The 22,676-nt window shown below is 34.3% G+C and overlaps 1 protein-coding gene across 2 annotated transcripts in view; it reads right to left on the reverse strand.

The window, feature by feature from the left end:
- Nucleotides 1-22,676, reverse strand: part of MAN2A1 (mannosidase alpha class 2A member 1) — a 112,724-nt gene that overhangs the window by 22,785 nt on the left and 67,263 nt on the right. For both annotated transcript variants that reach the window (XM_083883692.1, XM_083883693.1), the window contains exons 13-18: nt 15,376-15,541; nt 13,311-13,541; nt 13,106-13,228; nt 6,276-6,390; nt 2,545-2,678; nt 1,345-1,486 (exon numbers count right to left, since the gene is read on the reverse strand). In XM_083883692.1, the coding sequence (XP_083739818.1) occupies nt 1,345-1,486; nt 2,545-2,678; nt 6,276-6,390; nt 13,106-13,228; nt 13,311-13,541; nt 15,376-15,541 (911 nt within the window). The remainder of the gene's footprint in view (nt 1-1,344; nt 1,487-2,544; nt 2,679-6,275; nt 6,391-13,105; nt 13,229-13,310; nt 13,542-15,375; nt 15,542-22,676) is intronic.

Raw genomic sequence — 22,676 nt, forward strand, 5'->3', positions numbered from 1 at the left:
GTGGGAGTGTCTGTGTATTTGGATGGTGCATTATTTTGTGATGCAGAGACTAATATTGTTGAAGAACAAATACAGACACTATTATCAGGTAACAGAGCCCCTGCAGACTAATTTAGTTCTCAATACTCATTTAATGAATGCATAACAACATCAGCGGTGTCAGGGTCATTCACAAGATCAGGCCAGTATGAATTGGGTTTCTAGCAAGGGGAAGCACAAAAAATGTGGTTTGGGTCTTATATAGGGCAGACTTGGGACAAAAGACTGGTATTTTCCACTGTGGTTTTATTAAAGCACCACTGCATAGGTCAGTGTTAATTCCTTGCCCTAAAGTGAATTAGGTTTGCTAATACTGCCACCAATCCAGCATGGTATTAACCTTTTGTCAGAACAGAGTATTTATAACACTTTTCTTAAAAGAAACTGGGAAGTAGGTTTTGGTGCAGTTTCTGATGGATCCTTTCTCTTCTGGAGTATTCATTCCATTATTGTTCAAAATCATATAAATTTAAACAGACAATATATGTTACAGCAAGGCATTATACATCTTAAGTTTTGAATTATATACCTTATTTTGCCCATTACCTCTAGCTTTATTTGAATAACTCCCCCATTCCAGTAGACTGAATAACTGTCCTCTGTTTCCCGTCCTCCAGGCCATTCATCATACCCTTTTCTGCTCCAAGGAGCAAGACTGTGTTTCTTTTGGAATTCGTAATATGAATTGATTTTTCTTGTCAACATATTCATCAGCTCTGTCAAAGTATTCCATTAAATTTGTGAGGTATCATTTTGTTTCAGAAGTATATTCACTCTTACCCAGGGTCATATTTATCTTTTATTTCACTAACACTAATTTTCAAAAAAGTTGCTGTTGTTTTTCCTTGACAGAGAAGTTAGGCTATGCTGCATATACCTTAAGACGAGTGATGTCTACACTAAAGCAAAGAAACAGAACAAAAAACAACATCAGCATCCTTTGTAAGTCCTCTCCTACCAGGGCAGTACAAAGTATAAACCCATTAGTTCTGCTATTTCATTCCTGAGTTCCATCAGAGTTCTTGGGTGAAAAACAGGTGGTTCTGAAAATTTTACTGCTCCTTCTATCTTTTTTGCAATCTTTTTTCTCTAGTTTGAGAGCAATCTTTCATTGAAGATGACAGGATCTCATGTGGGACCAATGTCTTCCTCCTCTGTTACGGACATATTCTAAAACTTGTCAGAGTTGGAGAAACTTATTTTCTCTCTTCAAATGCTCGTAGGTAAGTTTGGTAATCTCTGAATGAACTATTTCAGAATATCATTAAGGAGAGACCTTTGTCACATCTATCATCTTATATTTACCATTTTTCAAGCTTGCAACGCCTAGAGACTGAGCTGAATGAAGTGTCAAACGAACACCAACATCTTGGATATAAGTCATGGTAGTCATAGGGTAGATATTTGCTTGAAGAGGCAACTTGCTCAACGTCAGTCTAGGCTGGATCTGCAATATGAACACAAACTTCAAAAACATATATTCTTTTTATGCAATTAAATTTCAAAGACATTTTCAGACATTCATCCCATGTGCTTTGGAAGACCAACCATCATGAAAGCAATCAACCTCAACTGTATTATTTAGCTTTTCGGAGATTCGTGGCTAAAATTACCACTTTGGAAATGGTAACTTCAATGTACTTTTAGATCAAAGAATATTTAAACAAATGTGAAAGATTCATCAAGGAAACCTACAAAAAGGGAACCTACAAAAAGGAATAATCACAGTTATAAAAGGAGAGAAAAAAAATCTTCTCCTCTAGAGAGCAAGCAGTGAATAAATTTAAAGTAGCAGAAAAGACATTGTTGGTTTATAATGGGCATGTTTGAATGGCACATGACAAATGAGTATCAGTATTAAAATTATTTTCATGTTTAAATATTCACTGTCTCCAGCAAAATGCAGTAGTACCAGTAACTGGAAAACCAGTAGTCTTTTACTCAGGAGTCATAGTCTCTCTATATTTGCAAAACTATTTTTAGCAAGAGAGGAAAATAAAGCAAAGCAATTTTTCTTTCTTTTGTGTGTGCTTCACAGTTCAAGTTAAGACAACAGCCCTCTCCTCACATGTATTAACAATAGAAAAAGCGTAATACATCCAAAAATACATCACTTATATCCAACACAGAAGCAAGCAGCTGTTCACTAGGTCTAGCCCTTATGCATACTTATCACTGTGCTATCCAATGGGTTTTAACTAAATAAACAAAGCAGAGGGAAAGAAGGCAGGAACATGTACAAGCAACTACCTTGTGACCCGTCATACCTTGCTGTATTATAATTCTTCTCTTAAAAAGAATATAAAGGAATATCCAACAAACTCCTTAAAAGCACAGTTATCTCTTAGTCTGATCTACATAAAATTTTATACATTTTTCAAAAGCATTTCTCCTTGTAAATGATTAGTGCAGTTTAACATGAGAATTTGTTTAACATAAGTTCTTTACATTTAGACAGTCAAAACCTGACACCCAAAGCTTTTATAATTAAAAGATGGTAATTACCTGATATCCATTAAGATCAGTATAGAATCTATTTTGACTGTTTATGTCAGATGAAATTCTCATTGCAAGTTCACGATTATATTCTCCTCTAATGTCCACAATATTGGAAACTTCAATAGACTGACCTTCCAAACCTACATGAAAAAGATGCATTTAAAATCTCTTAAAGGGATTGCCACATGTATGAAAATGACTGTGACAGGACACAGTCCTGTTTTCTGTTATATCTAACCAAATATTAGAAGACAGTTCAGTTATGTAACAGATGATAGAACAGTATTTCTAATTTGGTACAAATTGAACAGACAGTCTGAAAGAGAGAACTGAAGGGTAACAGGAGTAATACATGGTAAGAACCAATGTGGGCTCCAGTAAATCATTAGGAAACAGCACACAACTATTAAGTGCTGTCTCAAAGTAAATATGCTAGAGCAAGACCCGTACAGTCACTTATCCCCTTCACTCTAAAGCAGCTGTCACTATTCCCAGACACGAATGAAGTTAACCAGCTTCTTGATAAATTGTTCAACTGAGCAGGAAACTGTAAGCAGCTCCTTTAATCGTAGGAGTGAGAGTCTTCCTTAAGGACAGTGAATTAAGAAATTTGAACTGATACAACCACAAGCAGGACACAAAACTTTGTTGACAATGAAAAGGTTCATATTTTTTAAAAGAAAGGATTAGGTGTCTGAAAATTCAGACAAACTGATTTATTTTTTTTCTACAGTGCCTAGTACTGAAAATTAAATACCTTTAATAATAACCTGTCCTTTTCAAACAGTTCAAGTCACAGTCTGCAGTGGAATCATACCATCATCCAGCATCACCACTTCTACCCTTTCTGTAGTCTAATGGGACTAATGATTGCAAAAAGAATTGCAGCAAGCAGAACAGAGATATGTATTTGTTTCCTCATCTGTTTTAAAATCTGAATGCCACCTACAGAAGTACAGCAACTGTTAAAATGTTAACATTTACCAATGACTATTAAACTTCAGTGCTAAATGAAAAACACTTGGTTAAGCTAATTACTTCTTTTTTGCCAAACCTACTCTGGAAAATGTGGATTTATATGCTCCACTTTTGATGCTCCCATTAATAGATTTTCCAAATATTTCAAGTATTTTTTCCAAATATTTAAATATATGAGTATATTGAAGAAGAATACAGTATTTTAGTTTAGACTGTCATCATTTTTGTACTGCATAATTTGAGATAATACAAAAAATACAATTATGAAGAAAATAAAATATGACAAGCTTCTGATAAAATGATTAACAAAATCATGCTAATATCAAAAACAAATACCAATGGCAGCAGAAGTTAAAAATCACTCAATTACTGAACAGAGTTGTCAGCCCAGAGTATTTTCTGGCCAGAATCAACAACAAAGAATTTTAAAGCCAAAAGTGGTAAAAGCTCTTTTTTCCCAAAATTGCTGAAGAAGATGTAGGAGTTGGGAGTACTATCCAACAGCTGGATTAGCTACACAATCAGTCTAGCCACCCCTTGGCAAGCAGGTAGGTTACAACCAGACATCAGGTCCTTATTTAAAATAAAAATCCGTTTGTACACATACACATATTGATTTTTTTTGCCCAAGCTTTGTTGCTGTACGTATCTAGTGAGACTCAAAAATCTCTTACTTTAATTGAAGTAAAGCATATAAATAACTCCCCTCACAAAGCCAAGGAATTAGACCTCAGCAAAACAGTGATGTCATGTTATCAAATCTTAAACTTTGAAAAAGAACACTTTAAGAAATTTAAATAAAAAACACACCAAAAAGCAATCAAACAATATATAAAATATATTCTGCATAATTTTTCCTTGTCAAAGCTAGACATATGTACCCATTACATATGTAATGGTTTAATTATTGAAACATTGTGATGAATTAAAAAATTGTCAAAAAAACCAAGGGAAAAAAGTAGACAGTACACTTACTAGGAAAGATAAATTTAAGTGTTAGGAATTGCCAAGCAAGTGATTTACACTAACAACTCATTTTCTGTGAACTGTGAAAAGGAAGTAGAATACTTCTAGCAGGTATTCCATAACAAGTTAAAGAAAAAGGAGTACTATAGAATAATCACTTTAAAATAACAACCTCAGTCTAGCAAAAAAAAAAGTCTTTTTAGGCTTTTTCCCTCCCCGTCACTACAATAAATATCCTCCTGTATAAGTTCCCTTCTTGCTGAGAATTTTAATTTACTAAAATTCACAATGGAATGTAACTTTCTTTCCACATTCTTGGCAACCTGGTACCTTGACCTCAAGGTATCTTTTTTCATATAAGATGATTTGGCACATAAAATAAAGAAATCATAGTCTTGAATATATGTTGTGTTTCCTTAGGATCTTCAGCAAAGAATTATTGTGCAAAATCTTGGCTTGTGTTCCTAAAGAGTGTTGAATTAATGTTTAATCCAGAATAACTGTATCAGCTGGCAATTGAATTCTGACCAGCTTTTGGTGCATGTATAAACTCCAGCAACTTCAAACTTCAATGTACACATGTCACAAAAATGAAACATCTGAATCAATTTTAGTTCTAGATTGAAATACACTAGAACTAAAACCGAAGACCCCCCAAAAAAAACGAAAACAAAAACAACCCCCCCAAAAAGCAAACAAAAAGACCAAACAAACAAAACAAAAAACCCCAAACAGATGATGTCAATGCTATTTTTGAAACCTAAAAGAAAGAAGGAAAAGATCAAGCAAGACTTTCTAAGTACTTTTCTTTTTTTTTTTTTAGTTGTTGTTGTTGTTTAGGAAAACAAATTAAATATGATAAGCAGGATTTTAAAAAACATGAAGACAATTTTGACTCCTACAGTAAAGTCAGTAATACAGAACATGTAATTTCCTTCCACTGAAAACATTAATCAGTGCTTCTTTATTTTAGAATAATTCCAGTGAGTATAAATAATGAATAACTGAAAATGTAAGTTTCTTTATTATAGAAAGATACACTTAAGCATGTTAACTTGAGTTTTCATATTAAAATAATTGTATACATTTGCACCATGATTTCCTCCTGCTTTTACATTTTTTAGTGGCCAATTCAATCAAGTTTGGAAGGGTAGAGTTTCCAAATTTAGCATTTTCCTAGATTCTCCTTGGAAATCAGTAGCTGAACATTAGAGAAACAAACAAATTAAAGCCTTACTGAAGTAAACAAAGGTAAACTGATATGATGTTACATCCCAAGAGCAAAGCTGATGTTTGATGCTGGTGTCTCTCAACAGATCCAATTCTGTCATGAGCTCTCCCAAAAAGATAAAGGACATACAAAGGGAGGTAATAAATAACTAAAGCCTAAAGCTGTGAAGTAAACTAGACTTTTCTATTAAGGCCATTAATATATATTGTACTTCCATCAGTAAATGTGAAAATATGAAAGAAGCTACATTTTTACATTATCTCCAATGTATTTCTATTTTTTTTTCCTGATTTTCAAAATGTACAGCCAGTAGATGAGTCAGCACTCAGATGCACTAGTATACTCCGGAGAGGTACCTCCAACAAATTTGTTAATATACCAGCTTAATGACTAAACATGATACTCAGAGAGGAATCACAGTGGACTGGGGTCAACAAAATTTCATTCTCATGAACTCTGCACTAGTGCAGAAGTGCATTTAAACATTAAAAAGGCAGGTAGGATCCAAGACTATAGTGACGTAAAACAACTGCCACGAGAGACAGAATTTCACAACTCTTACCCTGAACTTTATACAGCCTCATGGTATGTGTCACATGATGAAAAAAACAAACAACTTCTGAGAAAATCTTTCCATGAGTAACTCTTATGATAGGTGGGTCTGCAAAAATATAAGGCTACAAAAAGAAAACAGAAAATCAGAGTGAGTATTTTGGAAGTTTTGCATAAATGTAGTGTCAATAAATTAAAGTACTTGATAAGTATTAAAATAGTATTTTTAAACCATTATAGATCTAAAACACTGGAGATTAAAAAATTACTCCTAATGTGAAATTCAGCAACAACTCTTCAGAGTCTTACAACATTTTCTTTAGCTAAAATTAGGTTAAGTCTCATTACATATCTCACAAGTATTTTATGAGGATTAATGGATACAATGTCTACAGACAAGCACATGAATGCATTGATATTGCATCTGGATTGAGCTCTTCTGCTAGCAAAATTTTAACTGCTAACCAGCAATTAGATACTGTAGTTTCAAAATTTGGGGCAGGTGGTTTAACCACATCTGTCACTGGTAACACTGTCTAAGGAAATCCCCCCTTACTCTGCCATGTGGATCAGTTTGCATATCCTTTGAAAGTAGAAAAGAAAGCTTTTTCTTTATCAGAAGCAGCTACAGTTGTCAGTGGAGCTCTCTGGAATGCAGGGTAAGGCTGGGAATCATTATGAAATGTCAAGAAGGATAGTGGCTATCTACTACTCATGGCTCCCACAGACTAGGACAAATTTTGCATACCCACAGTCAAACTAAAAAGATGAGGAAAACTATTTTTCCATGTAGTCACAGTATTTACAGTCTTGGCTAGACAAAAAATGGCTTTATTTAAAAAAACAGTTGATCCAGATGGAAATAAATGGATGTCTGCAAAGGTAAAAACTAATTAAATATTGAGTGTACAAGCCAAAAATGAAAATATGACACATGCAACTACTTCAATAGGGAAACAGCTGTAAATAAAGACTTCATGCAAAAAAAACCCCCATCCTAAATGCTTCAAAAACACATTATTCAGAGGAATCTAGGCAGAAAGCTCTCAGAGGGTGACAGTCTTAGTTCTGTGTATATAGCAAGGCCATAAGGACAGGCATGGTCTTTCTCGAAGCAATGAAATCAAATATCAAATGTATTTTGAGGAAGAACAGAGATCAAGCCTACATACATACAGACAAAACACACTAGAGAAGAATAAGTACAGGTAAATATCCAATATTCTTTGAGCATATAACTGTATGTGTATATATGGGGAAGATTTCAAGAAGTATATAAAAGAAAAAACTGAAAGACTTTCAAGAGCGAGAAGCCTGTCTTTTCTATTCACATGCTTATTCTTAGAGTTTCAGAATATTCTTTAATAAAAGCTTTACCAGAGCTACAAGAGGAAACTCTGAAGTTCTACAGGAATATTTTGTACAGGAGTTTAGAAGAGAAATCAGTTAATTACACTTTGATAAGATTGTTTTAGGGAGAGAAGGCTTCTTCCCACTGAAAATCTTATCCAGTTAATAAATAAAAAACCTCCAAATAGTGTTTTGTACTTCTTGATAGCCTACATGAAAAAACAATGGAATACTTCTATAGAATCTCATCTTGTCAATAAGACATGCTATCTGTTTTACAAAAACCATTTGCTAGGTGAGAAATACAGAAGGAATATGGCATTCAGGGGGAACATAAGACAGATGAACTAATAATTGAAATAAAAGAAACTTGAAGTCCAGATCTTAGGTTAGAACCTCTTATTTCCATGAAAAACTGGGAATATCTGTAACTGTAAACTGAATTCTCCCCTTCTGGCAGAAGTGATTGATATTTGCTTTTCTATCACATATAGTCAAAGAAGACAAACTCATTTAATCATGGCTTCTAGAAGTTAAAAATCCCACAGAGGAGGAAGTGAATGACCGACCTAATGGTGGAATAATCAAACTTTTTAAAATCCTCCCTGGAGGGTAGGGCAACATGAAGATACTCAAGCTAGCAAAGACAGACTGAAACAGCACCTAAAGGAACTCTCAGAAAATGAAGTGAGAAACCTGAGGTCATCAGGACAAGCCAATGACCTGTGACCTAGGAGAATTCCCTTATACAGACAGCAAACTGCCAAATATATTCTGCTATCAAAGTAACACTGATCTTATGGTCTTCTGTAGCTCATAAGAATATTTCTTGCTGGGCTTTCACTGGAGCTAGCCAGCAAAATGGAGAGATGCTGGATGAGTGACATAGAAATATAAAAGGCTGTGCACTTATTAGAAAAAATTACCTGAAATCAAAAGAATCAAAAATTAAAAAAAAAAAAACAACACCAAACCCAAACATTTGGAGGAACTCTTTTCATTGAGTTTTTTAGTACAAAACATGAGTGTGATACTGACAACAGCTATCAAAATACACAGAAAGCTGAAATGAGATGGATCTATCAGCTCTCAGATTCTGGGATATTGCCACAAATATTAAGTTCACACACCTGAGCCTCCAGGCTGCATATGTAGCCAAATCAGCTCTTCTTCTGAAGACAAAGGCAATCACACAGACTGTTCTGAACTAAACAGAAAGATCAGCTGATGGAAAAGGAAGTGTTATTTTGCAGATATTGCCTGAAACAAATCAATTTTTTAAAAATAATAATTCATAATTTTGCTAGGACATGCATTGAGTTTGCAAGCCTCCAATTCAGCCACAGTCCTAGAAAGGGCCCAAAAGAAGAAGGTAGTTTACAAAGGCAAATGTTATCACATAGTTTTGGGGATCAGACAAGTTCTGACAGAAAGAGTGGCAATGTGATGTATACTCAAGTTCTCAAGGATGACTAATGTTCACTGATCGTTGGGCAAGCAGGAAAAATGAAGTAAAAAATATGGCAGCAATAGAAAAGGGGAGACTTCTAATTCTTGTTTGGTGCTTAGAAAAGCAGTAATCCTAGGAACTGATTTGTTGATAGTTACCAGGAGAAACAGCAGGAGTTCAGAACCTATAAAGATATAATTGCCCAGGTTTGCCTCAACAAAAACATTTCAATCAACCAGGCTTTTAAGCAGGAAAACATCTTTATGCATTAAATATGCAATTATTCTAGTATAATTGTAAAGATCCTTGGTGAGATGCACAGTTCAGTGAAACGATCCTGGTCCCGGATCTGAAATACAAAGGTACTTTTGATATGAAAGTCTAAGGCAATGTAGAAAGAACAATGATAGATATTTGCAAAACTGATTTCACAAAGTCCTTGTCTCAATTCAGTGTTACATCTGCTTTGTAAACAACCATGGGCTAAAGGACCTTCCGCAGCATGAAATAATCTGTGATTACTCACACCTTGAACTGAAATAAAAATATTTTGGTTTCACATCCAATGGCTAGTCTGAAAACTCCATTTTCTAAAGAGTCAAAATAAATAGCTGCTGTAATATTTGTTTCCTCTCGGCTCCAGTGGAATGAATTCCATCGTACAAGATCCAGCCTGGTGAGGCAGCTTTTGTTGAGCCTGGAAATCAGTATTTTTCAGAAACAGGACAACAGAACTCTTGGTCAAAGGCTCCAAAAATCATCTTTCTGTACTCCTACCCAAGAGAAATAAGAAAATCCTCCTTTAGAAAGATAGTGGGCAAGAGGCCTGGGGAGAAGCTAGCTAGGAATTTTAAGGGAGAATATTTGGAACAAAATAATACCTTGTGAATCCCTAGGGTATATAAAAATACCTAACATCAAAACAGGTGCCAAAGGGCGGAAATAACTGGAGATATACCTTCACCAAAATATTTAATGGCTTGTACAGAAAACAAGATGGCATATTGCATCCTGGAGGCATGAAGCGTGGGCAATAAGCCTTTCCCCTTGTAGACAATAAAGCACTCCTAACCATTTTAGTGTGGCCAGGAAACTTCTAGTAGTGCAGCATATACTGTCGGTCTGGGTGCCAAAAAAACTCTGCCCACGGGAAAGTTTTCAAGCACAGATGAAACGTTCAGGATAGGTCTAAAATTAATTTTAAAAAATCCCTAGACAAGGCCTACAGGAAAAGGTGTTTCTCAATAGCACATTGCCCCATATTTGGCAGTGTTTGAGATTAGACTGAGCTAACATTATTTATTTTTTTTTAGCTCTAGCACTAGAGATCCTGCAAGTGGAAAAAAATCTGTTCTCTTATATATTCTCTTAGTACATAAATACTTATGGGAACTAGCACACACAAAGAATCACAGAACCAGATGCCTGAGGGAGAATCAAAACTTCCTAGTCTAGGTGTACCAAAACCCACCACTTTGATACTGAAAAAATTATTTGTAAAACAAAAAAATCAACTACTCACATCTATCCCACAAATATTTAGCATCTGATGCTTTGGAAAAAACTGCTTTGTTCTATTCTCACTGATACAAGCAGGGCTAGTAAGAAGTCATCACGTATTGACTTGTCTTGAATACACAGAAGAAAAACCAGACATCTAACTGTTTCAAAGTTTATTGAATACTGTGGAGGTTTTTTCCACAGATCTACAAAAAAACGAGTTGGACACTCTTCATGAGCCCACAGGAGATAAAAAACATGTTTTGCCTTCATGAACAGGACATTTATATTTATTGTGAGGCCCAAGGAAATCCCTTCCTTCCAAGCTTTGCTAACACTGTCAATCAGTTACACTGCACTGCCATTTAAAAAAATTAGGATGGTGCCTTTTTCCCCAGTGCTTTGCTTTTTGTTTTGATTTTGCAGAAAAAAACAAAGGCATGGTGGGAGGACTGTTCTATATCTTTAGATCTGCAGGATGGAGCCCCTACTCTGTGCCTCTGTTCTGGACTTTGCACCATTGTAGTTTAGCACTATGGTTAGACAAATGATTAAACCAGATGAAGAAAAATTTCTGAATATTGCAGAGCTGAAAATAAAGCAGTCAAAGGATTTATCAGACAACAAAATTAATCAGTTAACAAGGGCAAAGAAAACATATAACTCTACTCATACCAAAGGAAGATAGTCCAATATAAAAAACAACTATTATTTGCAAATTTTGCTGTAATACATAGAGTAAAGAAGGTAAGAAAAAAACCAAAACAACAAAACACTGAGCCAAAAATCAAGAAAACTGCCTGCCATCTATCCTACTGCCAATTAACACAAGGACTTTGAAAGTTAGTCAATCCACATCACACTAAGAACCCTGAACAGATGGCATTTCTTTTAAGACAGAAAGCATTAGCTCAAACTGGTTTAGGAACTACTATGGAATTACACTATTATTCCCAGTGGAACAATTTAATTAGTGTTATTAAAATGCAAGCCAAATGAGCCTTATGGCGAAGCATAATATTAATGAAGTAGAATTTTCAGAAGTATAACAATTTCATTTTTATTGTATAAAATGCTAAAGTTGAACAGTGCCCTTTTAATGTTAACTTAAAATGCAGTTTAATTTCATTTTTCTTTTCTAATTGTGCTTGCAGACATGTGACAGACTTTTTCTGTTTAAATCATACCATTTTGCTACCTCAATCTCTCCTGATTATTTTCATAAAGCAAATTACTTAAATATATAGTTTAAATTATGGAACTGCTAGATTTAGTGATTATTTTTATAAGCAAAAGATGAATTAGAATATAAAATAAATTAGTTAAAGTGTGACAACATAGCAAGTGAAAGATAAAAATTAAAAACTAAGTGACATTGTTCAAGTATTCACAGATAAAAAAAAATAAAATGACGAAATGGGAAATGTCATATAAAATTAAGGATGAGGGAACCATGATAAATATATCTGAAGTAAACAATTATGGGACTAAATATACTAACTAGTTCAAAACTTTAAACTCACAGACTTCAAAAGGTGTGCTTCTACAAAAGACTGCTAAAAGAAAAGGAAACTGTTCTGTCCCTTCCTGATTGATTTACATGCATAAAAGGGGGAAATAGAAAAAGAAAATGAGAAAAAGAAAAGAAAAATAAAGAAAGCCAAACACCTTTTCCTCCCACCAAAAAGTAGAATGATTACTCTTGCATATTTCCTAAAATGGTAAGTGTAGAACTCATGGTTTGCCTTATGTATGCAACTTGAGTTTTCTCAAGAGAAACTCAGAAGAAATATGCTGCCAACTAGCTAGGTTCATAAATGTTCACTATTTTATCTTTTGCCTTCTGAAATATCACCATTCCAGTTCCAAAAAGGAAGTAGTAGACTCCGTATGGTAATTAGGTCTCTGTAAAAATGCTGCCATTTCCCAATTTCCAATTTCAAAACTAATAGGAGCATGCTGTTGCTCTCCAATAATTACAACAGCTAAAAATACAGATAACCCTAGAGAACTAAATCAGAAGAGTTCCTTGCTACTCTGTCTTTATATTCACCAGTTGGGACTCAGTATCTTAATTACTATATTAAACTAAATACGCTAATATCAGCTTAAAAAGTAGCCCTGAACCAGAAGCAATTCATTCACAATTAAAAAAATATTAAAAATCAGAAAAGTGAAGATGTAGAAATGAATCAGTATGCCCTACATATTTTCACCATGGAAAGTAAAAACTAACTTATTTTACTGATAATGAATAGTCACATCTCACTGCATTTCTTGCAAGAATCGCTTCTTAAGGTTTTGGGGAACCATACATATTCTCTAGATTTTAACATTTTCAAATTCTGATTGTGTTTTTAACACTCTGATGTAGGGTTAGGAAGTATGAACTTCTGCCAGTCATTCCAATAGCCTATGTCATTATATCTAGCCACACAGCTTTTATTTCTGTTTTGGGGACAACTAGCTTTTCCAATCTGTATTTGCCAAACACTTAAAGTTACTTCAAGATTAGAACTTTTTGCAAACAAAAGGGTCACCTTGGCATCTCCATCCGGTAAGAAGAGATAAGCTCCACTTTTATCTCGGTTACTGGTAGTTCCATACCAAGCAAACTCCACCTTCATTTGATGATTTTTACCATCTTTTTTGGTATTTATTTTCTAAAAGGACAGAGATTTATGTTAAGTTTCCATAACACAGCACAAAAATTAAAATAGTGTTTTGAAATAAAATACAACGTACCTCCAGTAATCCAGACATTCCAGAAAACCACAGTTTCATGTATGCATTTTCTAAGATTATATTATCCACAGAGTGCTCCATCTCTTTTATCTTGAAAACTCTATCTGGCTTCTCCTGTCTGCTATTCCTTACATATATGTTATAGTCAGCTAAAACTGCTTCTGAACTCTCATCCTCCAAAAGCTGGTAAACTCCAATCCCAAGAGGTGGTAGATGTGCCACAAAAGAGATCTGTTGAGAGCAAATAAGTAGCCATTACTAAAAATAGCAAAATATCAACTTTTTCTATTGAATTTATGTTCTGAGTAACACCTTTTGCTTGAATGATTTTAGGATGGCTGAGTTTTTCAATAGTCCATAAATAAAATATGAAAAATTAACAAACAAAAATATCTGCATCACTAATTTGCTTATCATCAAGATTACCATTTTATTATGCAACAATAAATTTGAATCTTGTTAAGGATGGTAGCTGTGATATGCAGTTCTGAGTATATTTGCTTTTCATTGAAGATTCATGTGTACTGGATCAAGTGCACACAGACTCTACTTATTATTTCACTTTGAAATTTAAATTTTAAAATGCTTGAAAATAACTAAGTAAAAGCATCTTATTTTCAGTCTTTTTTTTTTAGGAGTTATAATCTGCACAGAAGAGTAGTATACAAGGTACATCTCCAAAGCAATTTGTTTAAAATTTGAAGTCCAGACAAGTAATTTCATTTCCTCTTCCTCAGGCAATAGAAGTACTAATTACTGTGCTGGTTTTGGCTTGGATAAACTTAAATTTCTTCATAGTAGCATTTTTGGTGTTTGGTTTCAGTATTAACCGCATTGATAACACAGCAATGTTTCAGCAATGTCTGAGCAGGGCTTATGCAGCATCAGGGCCCTTTCTGCTGCTGCACCCGTGAGAAGGCTGGGGGGGCAAAAGGAGTTTGGAGGGGACACAGCCAGGACAGTTGATCCCAACTGACCAAAGGGATATTCTGGACCATGTGACATGATGCTCAGCAATAAAAACTGTGAGAAGAAAAAGGAAGGCGGGATGTTTGGAGTGATGGTGTTTGCTTTCACAAGTCACTGTTCCATGTGAGGAAGCCCTGCTCTGCTGGGGATGGCTGAGCACCTGCCCAACACTGGGACACAGTGAATGAATTTCTTGTTTTGCTCTGCTGCTTTGCTTGTGTAAACAGCTTCAGCTTTACCCCGACCTTTCTCGCCATTACCCATCCAACTTTATCCTCCACCCCACTTAGCATGTGTGTGGGGTTGAGCTGCTTAGCTCAATAGTTATCTCTTTGCAACACGACTGAGAGACAGTTACTGAATTAGTTTCATGGAAATATGACCCTCAACTAAGTTCCTACATCAAAAGGGATCAAACATAACCCTGAAAATTTATGTTACTATTACAGTATTACTATTACAGTAAGGCACTATTACTGTATCATTAAAAAATTAATAAATTTCTGATGTGTAATGTGATCATTGAGGACAATTTTCTGCAACGGTGTACAACTCAAAAATTTGCAGAAGTTTTGCTTCAAACAAAAAATAGGAGGTGGGCTTGAAATTATCTGTCCAGCTTGAGTATTTGGAAAGGAAGAGGACATCAAAATGTAAATGCTTAAGCCATTGCACGTACCAGACCTTCCAGCTGGAGTGCCTGAGAACATACAGACTTGTGTGGCTGTGTGCACAGACTAGCACTTGAAGGAAGAAGCTGCTCAATTGAGAAAGTATACATCCAGTATTTCCCAGTCATGCAGCTGAAACTGATTCTTTAAATCTTTAAATGTAGTAAATTATATCACAAAGGCATTAAATAGTTGTTAACAGCTTATCATTTTAAGAAACATTAATGCTAAACACATTTATGTTAACTTTTTTGGAGGGGGAGGGTTTGGTTTTGGTTTTTTTACTAAAAATGACTGAATTAAGAGTATTGTCTGTAGAGAATAGAATTGCCAATATATGAAGTACATTTTTCATTTTCTTCAACTATGAAGGTACAGTATCTGTCAAAAAACATATTTCAATGCTTTTACTTAAAGTAGGGTACCTGATAGGCTTCATGTGATACTGTAGTTGCTCCATCCCAAACAGCACTAATCTGGACAGTAACAGGTTTTCCCAAAGGAGATAATAATTTAACTCTGGGTGAATTCACATTGACTGAAACCACCGAAAATCTCTCTTGTTCTGTAGGATTATATATCAAAAGGTATCTGAAAAAAACATATTTATTAAATTATCTTTTGGCAACCAAGCTTTCTCCTTCAGGTTTAATGTTACTGCACGTAAATTTTACATACAGAGGATTAAAACAACGTTAGAACAACAGGGTACATACCACAACAAAAAAATATACAAAACATTACCAAGAAACAATGGATATTTAACATCAATTATTTGCAGGTCTTCTTTTCTTAATGTTATTATTTCTCAAAGAAATTTTGAAAATTCCTCAAAAAAATACATCTATTCCCCATTATAACTGCTAAAGAATTGCTATTAACAGTTGCAAGCACAATCACGATACTTAAGGACATTTAAAGTATATTTTTCAGGCTGAATGATCAAATTCTCATCCACAATTGCTTTTTTTTAACACAGCTTAGAAAAAATGAGTGAAGAAAACTGGCTGTACATATACATATTCACTAAAGGAATTGGTTTCTCTCTCCTATAAGGCAAAGTACAAAACTATTTAAATTATAATTTAGCATCAGTCACTATGGCAACTGTTTACATATGTTCTTAATAAATATATATGGAATAACTATTTTTCCATAGTCTTATGCCTTTTCTTAAATTTGAACATAAATCATGCTACTAACCAAAAGAATCAGCCCTGAGCTGAACAGACTGACTTTATTAGCATATATATATATATATTATTATTACAGGTTCATATGTTCTAAGGTATAGAAAAACAAAATTATACTAGAATATTTGTGGCTCATGCAATTGTAGGTCTATCATTGTACTTCATGTATTTTCACTGACAAGCTCAAAGAATGCAGTATTTACAACCGTTCCCTGAAGTTTCCCTCTGTTCATGCCATCCTTTAAACAAAGTCTTCTACAACAAACCTGCTCTTGCCAGAAATTCTGATATGTTCTTAACTATATATAGCAGAACAAATACTCTATCTTCAACCTCCTTAACACTCCCCACTGTATAGCAGTTTTACTTCTTCATGGGATCTGATCTTTCATCAGTTCCCATGAGATCCATTTCTCAGTTAGCAAATCACTCCTTCCCCATTTCTTCTAAGTAGACTCTCCTTGTCCTCTACTCCGTGTTTTCTATGCAGATTCTTCAGGGTTTTCTGTGGTTTTATTTCTTTTGCTTTCACATCTTAAACCTCAAATTCACTCACCCCCTTGACCACTTCACCTAGAATTGTCTCCATCCATCCAATCTAAAATCTCATTCAGAATCCTGACCAGGCCACCATTTCTCCCTTTTTACTGGCTTCCTTTGTTTGCCTGCATCAAACTTGCCTAGTAAATTTCTCAGAACTTCACTGCTACCCTATTACCTCACAATAATGAAAGGTAATGAAAGGTCAACTCCAACTTCTCATTAGCTGAATAAACAAAATCAGAGGCTTGATGAGCTTTTTATATCAATAACCTTTGGATTACTTGCCATATATCAAATGAGCTTCCCATAAAAAAAATATTTTCAACTCCTTAAATTCCTGTGCTGAAGTATTATTTAAAACATGACTTCTAAGCATACCAATGATTTGCAATGTGTATTTGTGATCACAAACAAAAATGCTTTTGGATGTTCTCTTTTGCCCCGTTTCATGCTGAAGACTCCTAGATAACTAGACAATATAATAACCATATTCAGGGTAAGCTTTCAGAGTCTTTAAGAAATGTGCAAGACTTTCTAAGAACCTCCCCTAGACTTGGGTAGAGCATTTCATACTTTTCCTTATCTGGAGCTGCCGCCTTTCAGAGTAAGATTTTAAATATTTTGATTAATCTTAATAGGTGTTTTTGTTGGTTTGTTGTTTTTGGGGTTTTTTTAAATAACATTAGTGGAATCAAAACCTAGCTAAACCAACCCTGCTCTAAGTCTCAACACATTACAAATTAGGAAAAGATAAGAAATTATTTTTTGAATTTTTTTTTAAACTCCTCATGTACTGTGAAAAAAAGCATGTTAAGAACTCTGTCCAAAACAATACAGATTAAGAGATGATTGAACATCAAAGCTCAAAATGAAGCCTCATGCTCCTCCATCAACAGAACACCACATCTTTTTTTCTTTATTCTTCTTATACAATTGAATTCCTCAATTCTTATACCTCCAAGTAAAAGGAGACCTTACGCATGTAATAATTTTTCCATAATGCTACACATCCTCATTAAATTTAAATTATCTGCCAAGCAAAAAACATATTTGTGCAAAAAATATTTCCAGGAACTTTGTTCACATTCCCAGAGGTACAAACATATTTCACAATTTTAATTAGTTCATGGCAACTTTATCTATAACAAAAGACCTTAGGAACTGTAGGATTAATACTATATTTCATCAGGCTACTTTTTTAAAATTTGCATTAAACAAATTTGTTGTTGTATCAAAACATATGCATGTTTTAACTTCTGAATTAATGTATTTTAAATTCATTATGTGTGTGTAAGTAATAAGATAGTCAGAGGAAGCTAGCAATGACAGGGCAGATTTTCAGCACTTGAAATGCGGGATTTTGACTAGATACTACTATTTTGTTTTAAAATATTGTTTCATGAGGACTCTAGTAGTTATACAAAGTAAGGCATAATTCTTGTGAATATACAAAAACACTGACTAATGCAATTACTAACACTTTACTTCTGAAGTACCATTCAATTCCCATCCTTAAATAATATCCCACGATAACATTTGTAGATTTTATTTGGGGAAAAAAAAAAAAAAGGAAGCTACACCTCATTTAAAGTGTATCATTGCAAAGAACATCATGCAAAAAGCTGAGTATAATTGCTTAATCCACTGTAGTTGCATTACACAAAGGAGCAACTTGATAATATTTAAAGGTTTTCTATTTCTTATTTTAAGGCAAAAAAGTGACTATTGCTGTCTTCCAGAAGGAGCAAGCAAATATTTTCCTTTCATTATTCAGGTCACTGGTCTTTGGCAACAATGCCAATAAAATTACTAAAGTTTACATCTTTCATTCAGTTAAAGAGTGAAGGGGTTTAATGGTTATTGGTAAAATTCCTATGAAAAATTTTATCTGGAATATTTTACTTTAGAGGCATTATTATGGCCAAGAGTCAGCCGTAATTTATTTCATTTATTCAAGAAATCTAAGAATCCTAAAATTATGTTAAAATAAAGTGCATTGGTACAAAAACCTAAACCACTCACATGGAGACCACATATTTCACCTCTGCACTGGGAGCAGGAGTTAACTGCTCCCAGTCCATCAAAAAATGAGAAGTTATTTTGAGCTCTTAATCCTAAATTGGATGCATCACAAATACTTGCAATTTAAAAAAGTAAATCCTGACACCTTTTCAGACACTTTTGAAAATATATATATTGAATTCTTTTACCCCATAAGTGCTTGGGGTCCCTGAAACTCAAAACAGGTATCTTTAAGTCATACAAGCATGACCACTTTTCCTAGACAATCTACCATTAATAACATTAATAAACCCTATTAAATGTATACATACAAGCATCAAAGAATATCTTAGCCAGTCTTTCCTGTAGTACAAGATTTAATTTGTGGAATGTTTTCAGCAAAAGCTGGAACATACCCCCCCCTCCCACCCCTCTGCTTCTTATTTCAAATACTTTCATTACTAAATAAAAAAACCCTGTAAACTGCTATAGCTTTATTTACAGACAAAAGATATGAATAAAAATTTAGATCTCAAACAACTTTAATCTCTTCCTCCTACAAGAATATTGTTTCTTAAACAGAAGAGCTTCAGTATTTCAGAAGATCACCGTTTTCTTTTTCTCCAATGTGCATAAACATATGGGCACATACACACACACCTATCGGTAACACCTGCAACACAATTACCATAATTATCACTTCCTTTTGAAGTTCATTCATCCTTCCTTCACAAGAGATGCATTCATCTAACGTGAGAAACCACAACTCACTACCAGTAAATGTCAGAGCATCATCAATGATAAAGGCTTACCCAAAATCCACCTCTTCAAGGCACCTGGATTCACAGTTCAAGACAACAGTGTTCATTGCTCAACAGAGTAACTTTATTCAAATATATCTGGAGAATCAATTCTTTGAGGAATTCTAGCTCAGACTGACCAAATTTACTAAAATTTCTCCAGCAAACCTTCTGAGACGGACTGGAGCATTTCCCATTATAAATGGTTTCATCAGAGTCAGCTCTCTGGATGCATAAGCACAACTTTATTGCAAAGTTACATGAATAAGACCTTCAAAGCTGATTAGTTTTTTTCACTCTTCTCCCATAAAGGCCAATGTAAAAACCACCTATGTGGTAAAAAAAAACCAACAAGTACACCCAAAACTGAGAAAAGATACAAGCCATGAAGCCAAATTATATTCCACATCAGTGATCTTTCACTGAAGAACAAATGAGAACAAACAGATGCATGTGAGTTCTGACAATGTCAAGAGAAGAATAATGAAAATGGATTAAAAAGCTGTACAATATAGAAAAAAGGAACTGAAGTAATTACCTAAGTTAAAATTCACCAGAAAGGCTGGTGGGTTAGAATCCACAGTTCAGCTAGAAATGTATTCTGAGTTCTTCACTGTTGATGGACTTCGATACGACTAGGACTTTAAAACTGCAAACAAAACTGAAATTCCCTAAAATTACCCTAAAAAAGGGTAAATAGAATCAAAACTGTTTCACATCTTAAAAATTTGCAAGAAAAAATTGCTTTGAAAGATGGTAGAAGAGTCAGTAGATCATAATGTTTAATTACTGAAGACTGATGTATATGAGGTAGAAACAAACTAGGACTTAATATTTAAACTGCGTAAAGAACTTCTTGCCATGATAGCTTCCAAAAATAGCATTAAAAAAATCAAAACCACAAGACTTCTGATGTATGTTGGAACTAAAAAGATCCCCAAAGGTCCAAGAAAACCAGAAAGAAACTACCTAAGAAACTGCCATGAATTGCCATTACACAGATGCATGTCTTTAGGGATGAAGGTACATGGAAAAAAAATAATCAAGACCATCAGTTTAAACCAGGTATTTTTCTGTTCATTGTGCACATATGTACAACCTCCCCTGAAGAAAACACTTCTATGATTCTTGCACTGAACCCCAAGAAAATATCTAGATACTATTTTATTTTTTTTTAATACAGAATAAAACCATAAGTAACTTGAGCACAAAAATTACTCTCCTATAATTTAAACAGCTCTCTCCTTGCTGTAGAGGGTAATGGGGAAAAACACAGAATGAAACCTAACCATAAAGATTCCCCTTGCTTAAGAAGGAAAGCTGAATACTTACTCAAACTGGTAGGTAAAAAAAAAAAAAAAAAATGTCAAGTTACTTAGCTCTTTTCAAAACTCTACTGGTCCCTGATGTAACGGTCAAGGCCTCCTCAGTCAAAAGTATGAATAACATAATATTTTAAGTATAGGTGCCCTCCTCCATTTTGTATGCTTTTCTGCTATGAATTACTAAAGATAACCTATAAAATAAAATTATAGAGCCTATAAAATAATTGTTCTGAAAATAAATGCCATATATACAATCTTCAGGATATTATCTGTTCATAGTGCTCCTCTGCTTATACAGAAATTAGACATTTTCCAATACCTCAATTGATGGTCCTTTAGGAACAAAACTCATCAGAAGCCAACTGTGCAGGCTCATGATTGTGACACTCTCCTTGGCAGCAGATTAATGCTTTTTTCCTATAGCTCTTCTCTCAGTTACTAAATTGAGCTTCAGAAGCTGTGTGTTTCACAGCATTTCAAGACATTTTTCAGTTCTATTAAAAATTCATTTTGTAAGAAATTTAGGCAACAAAGAAAGTTTCAGAGAAAGTTATTCAAACACTCATGCATACAAATCTTGTGACCAATGTCCTCCACTTTCTGAAGGTATTGGAGTCTGATTCATGCTCATTTCAAAGAAAATTTGACCCTGAAGGCATTTTAAACTATCCTTATTTCCCTCTCATTGAAATTATTATCTATTTCTCAAATGTAAAATATTCTCATGATTTCACCAAGATTATTCTTCTTCTATTATATGTTACTGTAGATACTGAACTCTATATCTCTTGTGTACCTCGAACTATTATCAGTGACATCTGATAATACCTTCAATAGTGACAATAATACCAATCAACAGTGGCAAACTCTACTTAAAAAAAAAAAAAAGGAAAGAAACAAAAAGTATCAAAATCAATTTGTCAATTAATTTTGAGATAAAACCCCATAAGCCTCTGAGGAATTACTTAATGTATTTTGGAACAGATATCCATGGATGCTTGTCCAATAATACAAAAATAATTTTCTTCCTAGTCTGTATTTCAAAAAGGAACAAAATCAGCAATACCCATTAGATGCATCAGAGGTTTTTGTGGGTTTCTTTCCAGAAGGGAAAATACACTTTCAGTGTTAAATCATACCCACTAATTTACAGAAATCTGATGTTAAGGATTTAGGATATTTCTTTTAGAAACAGAATTTCTGGGGGATGAGGAGAGGGAGGGGTGTAGAGAGGCAAAGGGAAAATGCAGAATTTTCCAGTATGAGGAAATTTCTTGACTCTTTGCATTCCTACAGAGAACTAATCTGTTGCTACCAATCTACAGTTAGTATTAGTAGTTACTGTACTGTCAATACTCCTCACCACATCTGAAACCTACCTACAGTAATAGTAATAAAAAAATCACCCAAAAAAGACCTCCATAACCCCCCAAAACATCACTGCGCAAACATTTAATGCATAAAACAGTTAAAATACCTAGCACTCAGACAACCTCTCATCAAAAGTAATACAAAAGCACTCCAACTTTCACAGCAGATTCGCTGAGTGACAAAATAACATTTGTCAGAGGAAAAAATGTTTTTGTCCTGAACAGAAAATTCCATTTTCCTGTACAACAAACAGAATATAAATTGCTGTGCTTGTGCACAACCACTCTAAGCAAAGATGTTCTCTCACTAGAGCAACCAGTTCTTATACAAACATCAGGCAGCCTTGAAGATCACCGGAAAGTCTTACATGCCCTAAACCAGTCCACTTTTCTCTTTTATTCCACCTGGTCAAACAGATGTCTATGCACAAAACAGACTGTCCTATAACCTAAGGTCATGTTAGGTACTAAAAAATACACCATTTTGCTATGAC

This window comes from Zosterops lateralis, assembly GCF_965231275.1.
Source record: "Zosterops lateralis genome assembly, chromosome: Z".
Classification (NCBI taxonomy): Eukaryota; Metazoa; Chordata; class Aves; order Passeriformes; family Zosteropidae; genus Zosterops; species Zosterops lateralis.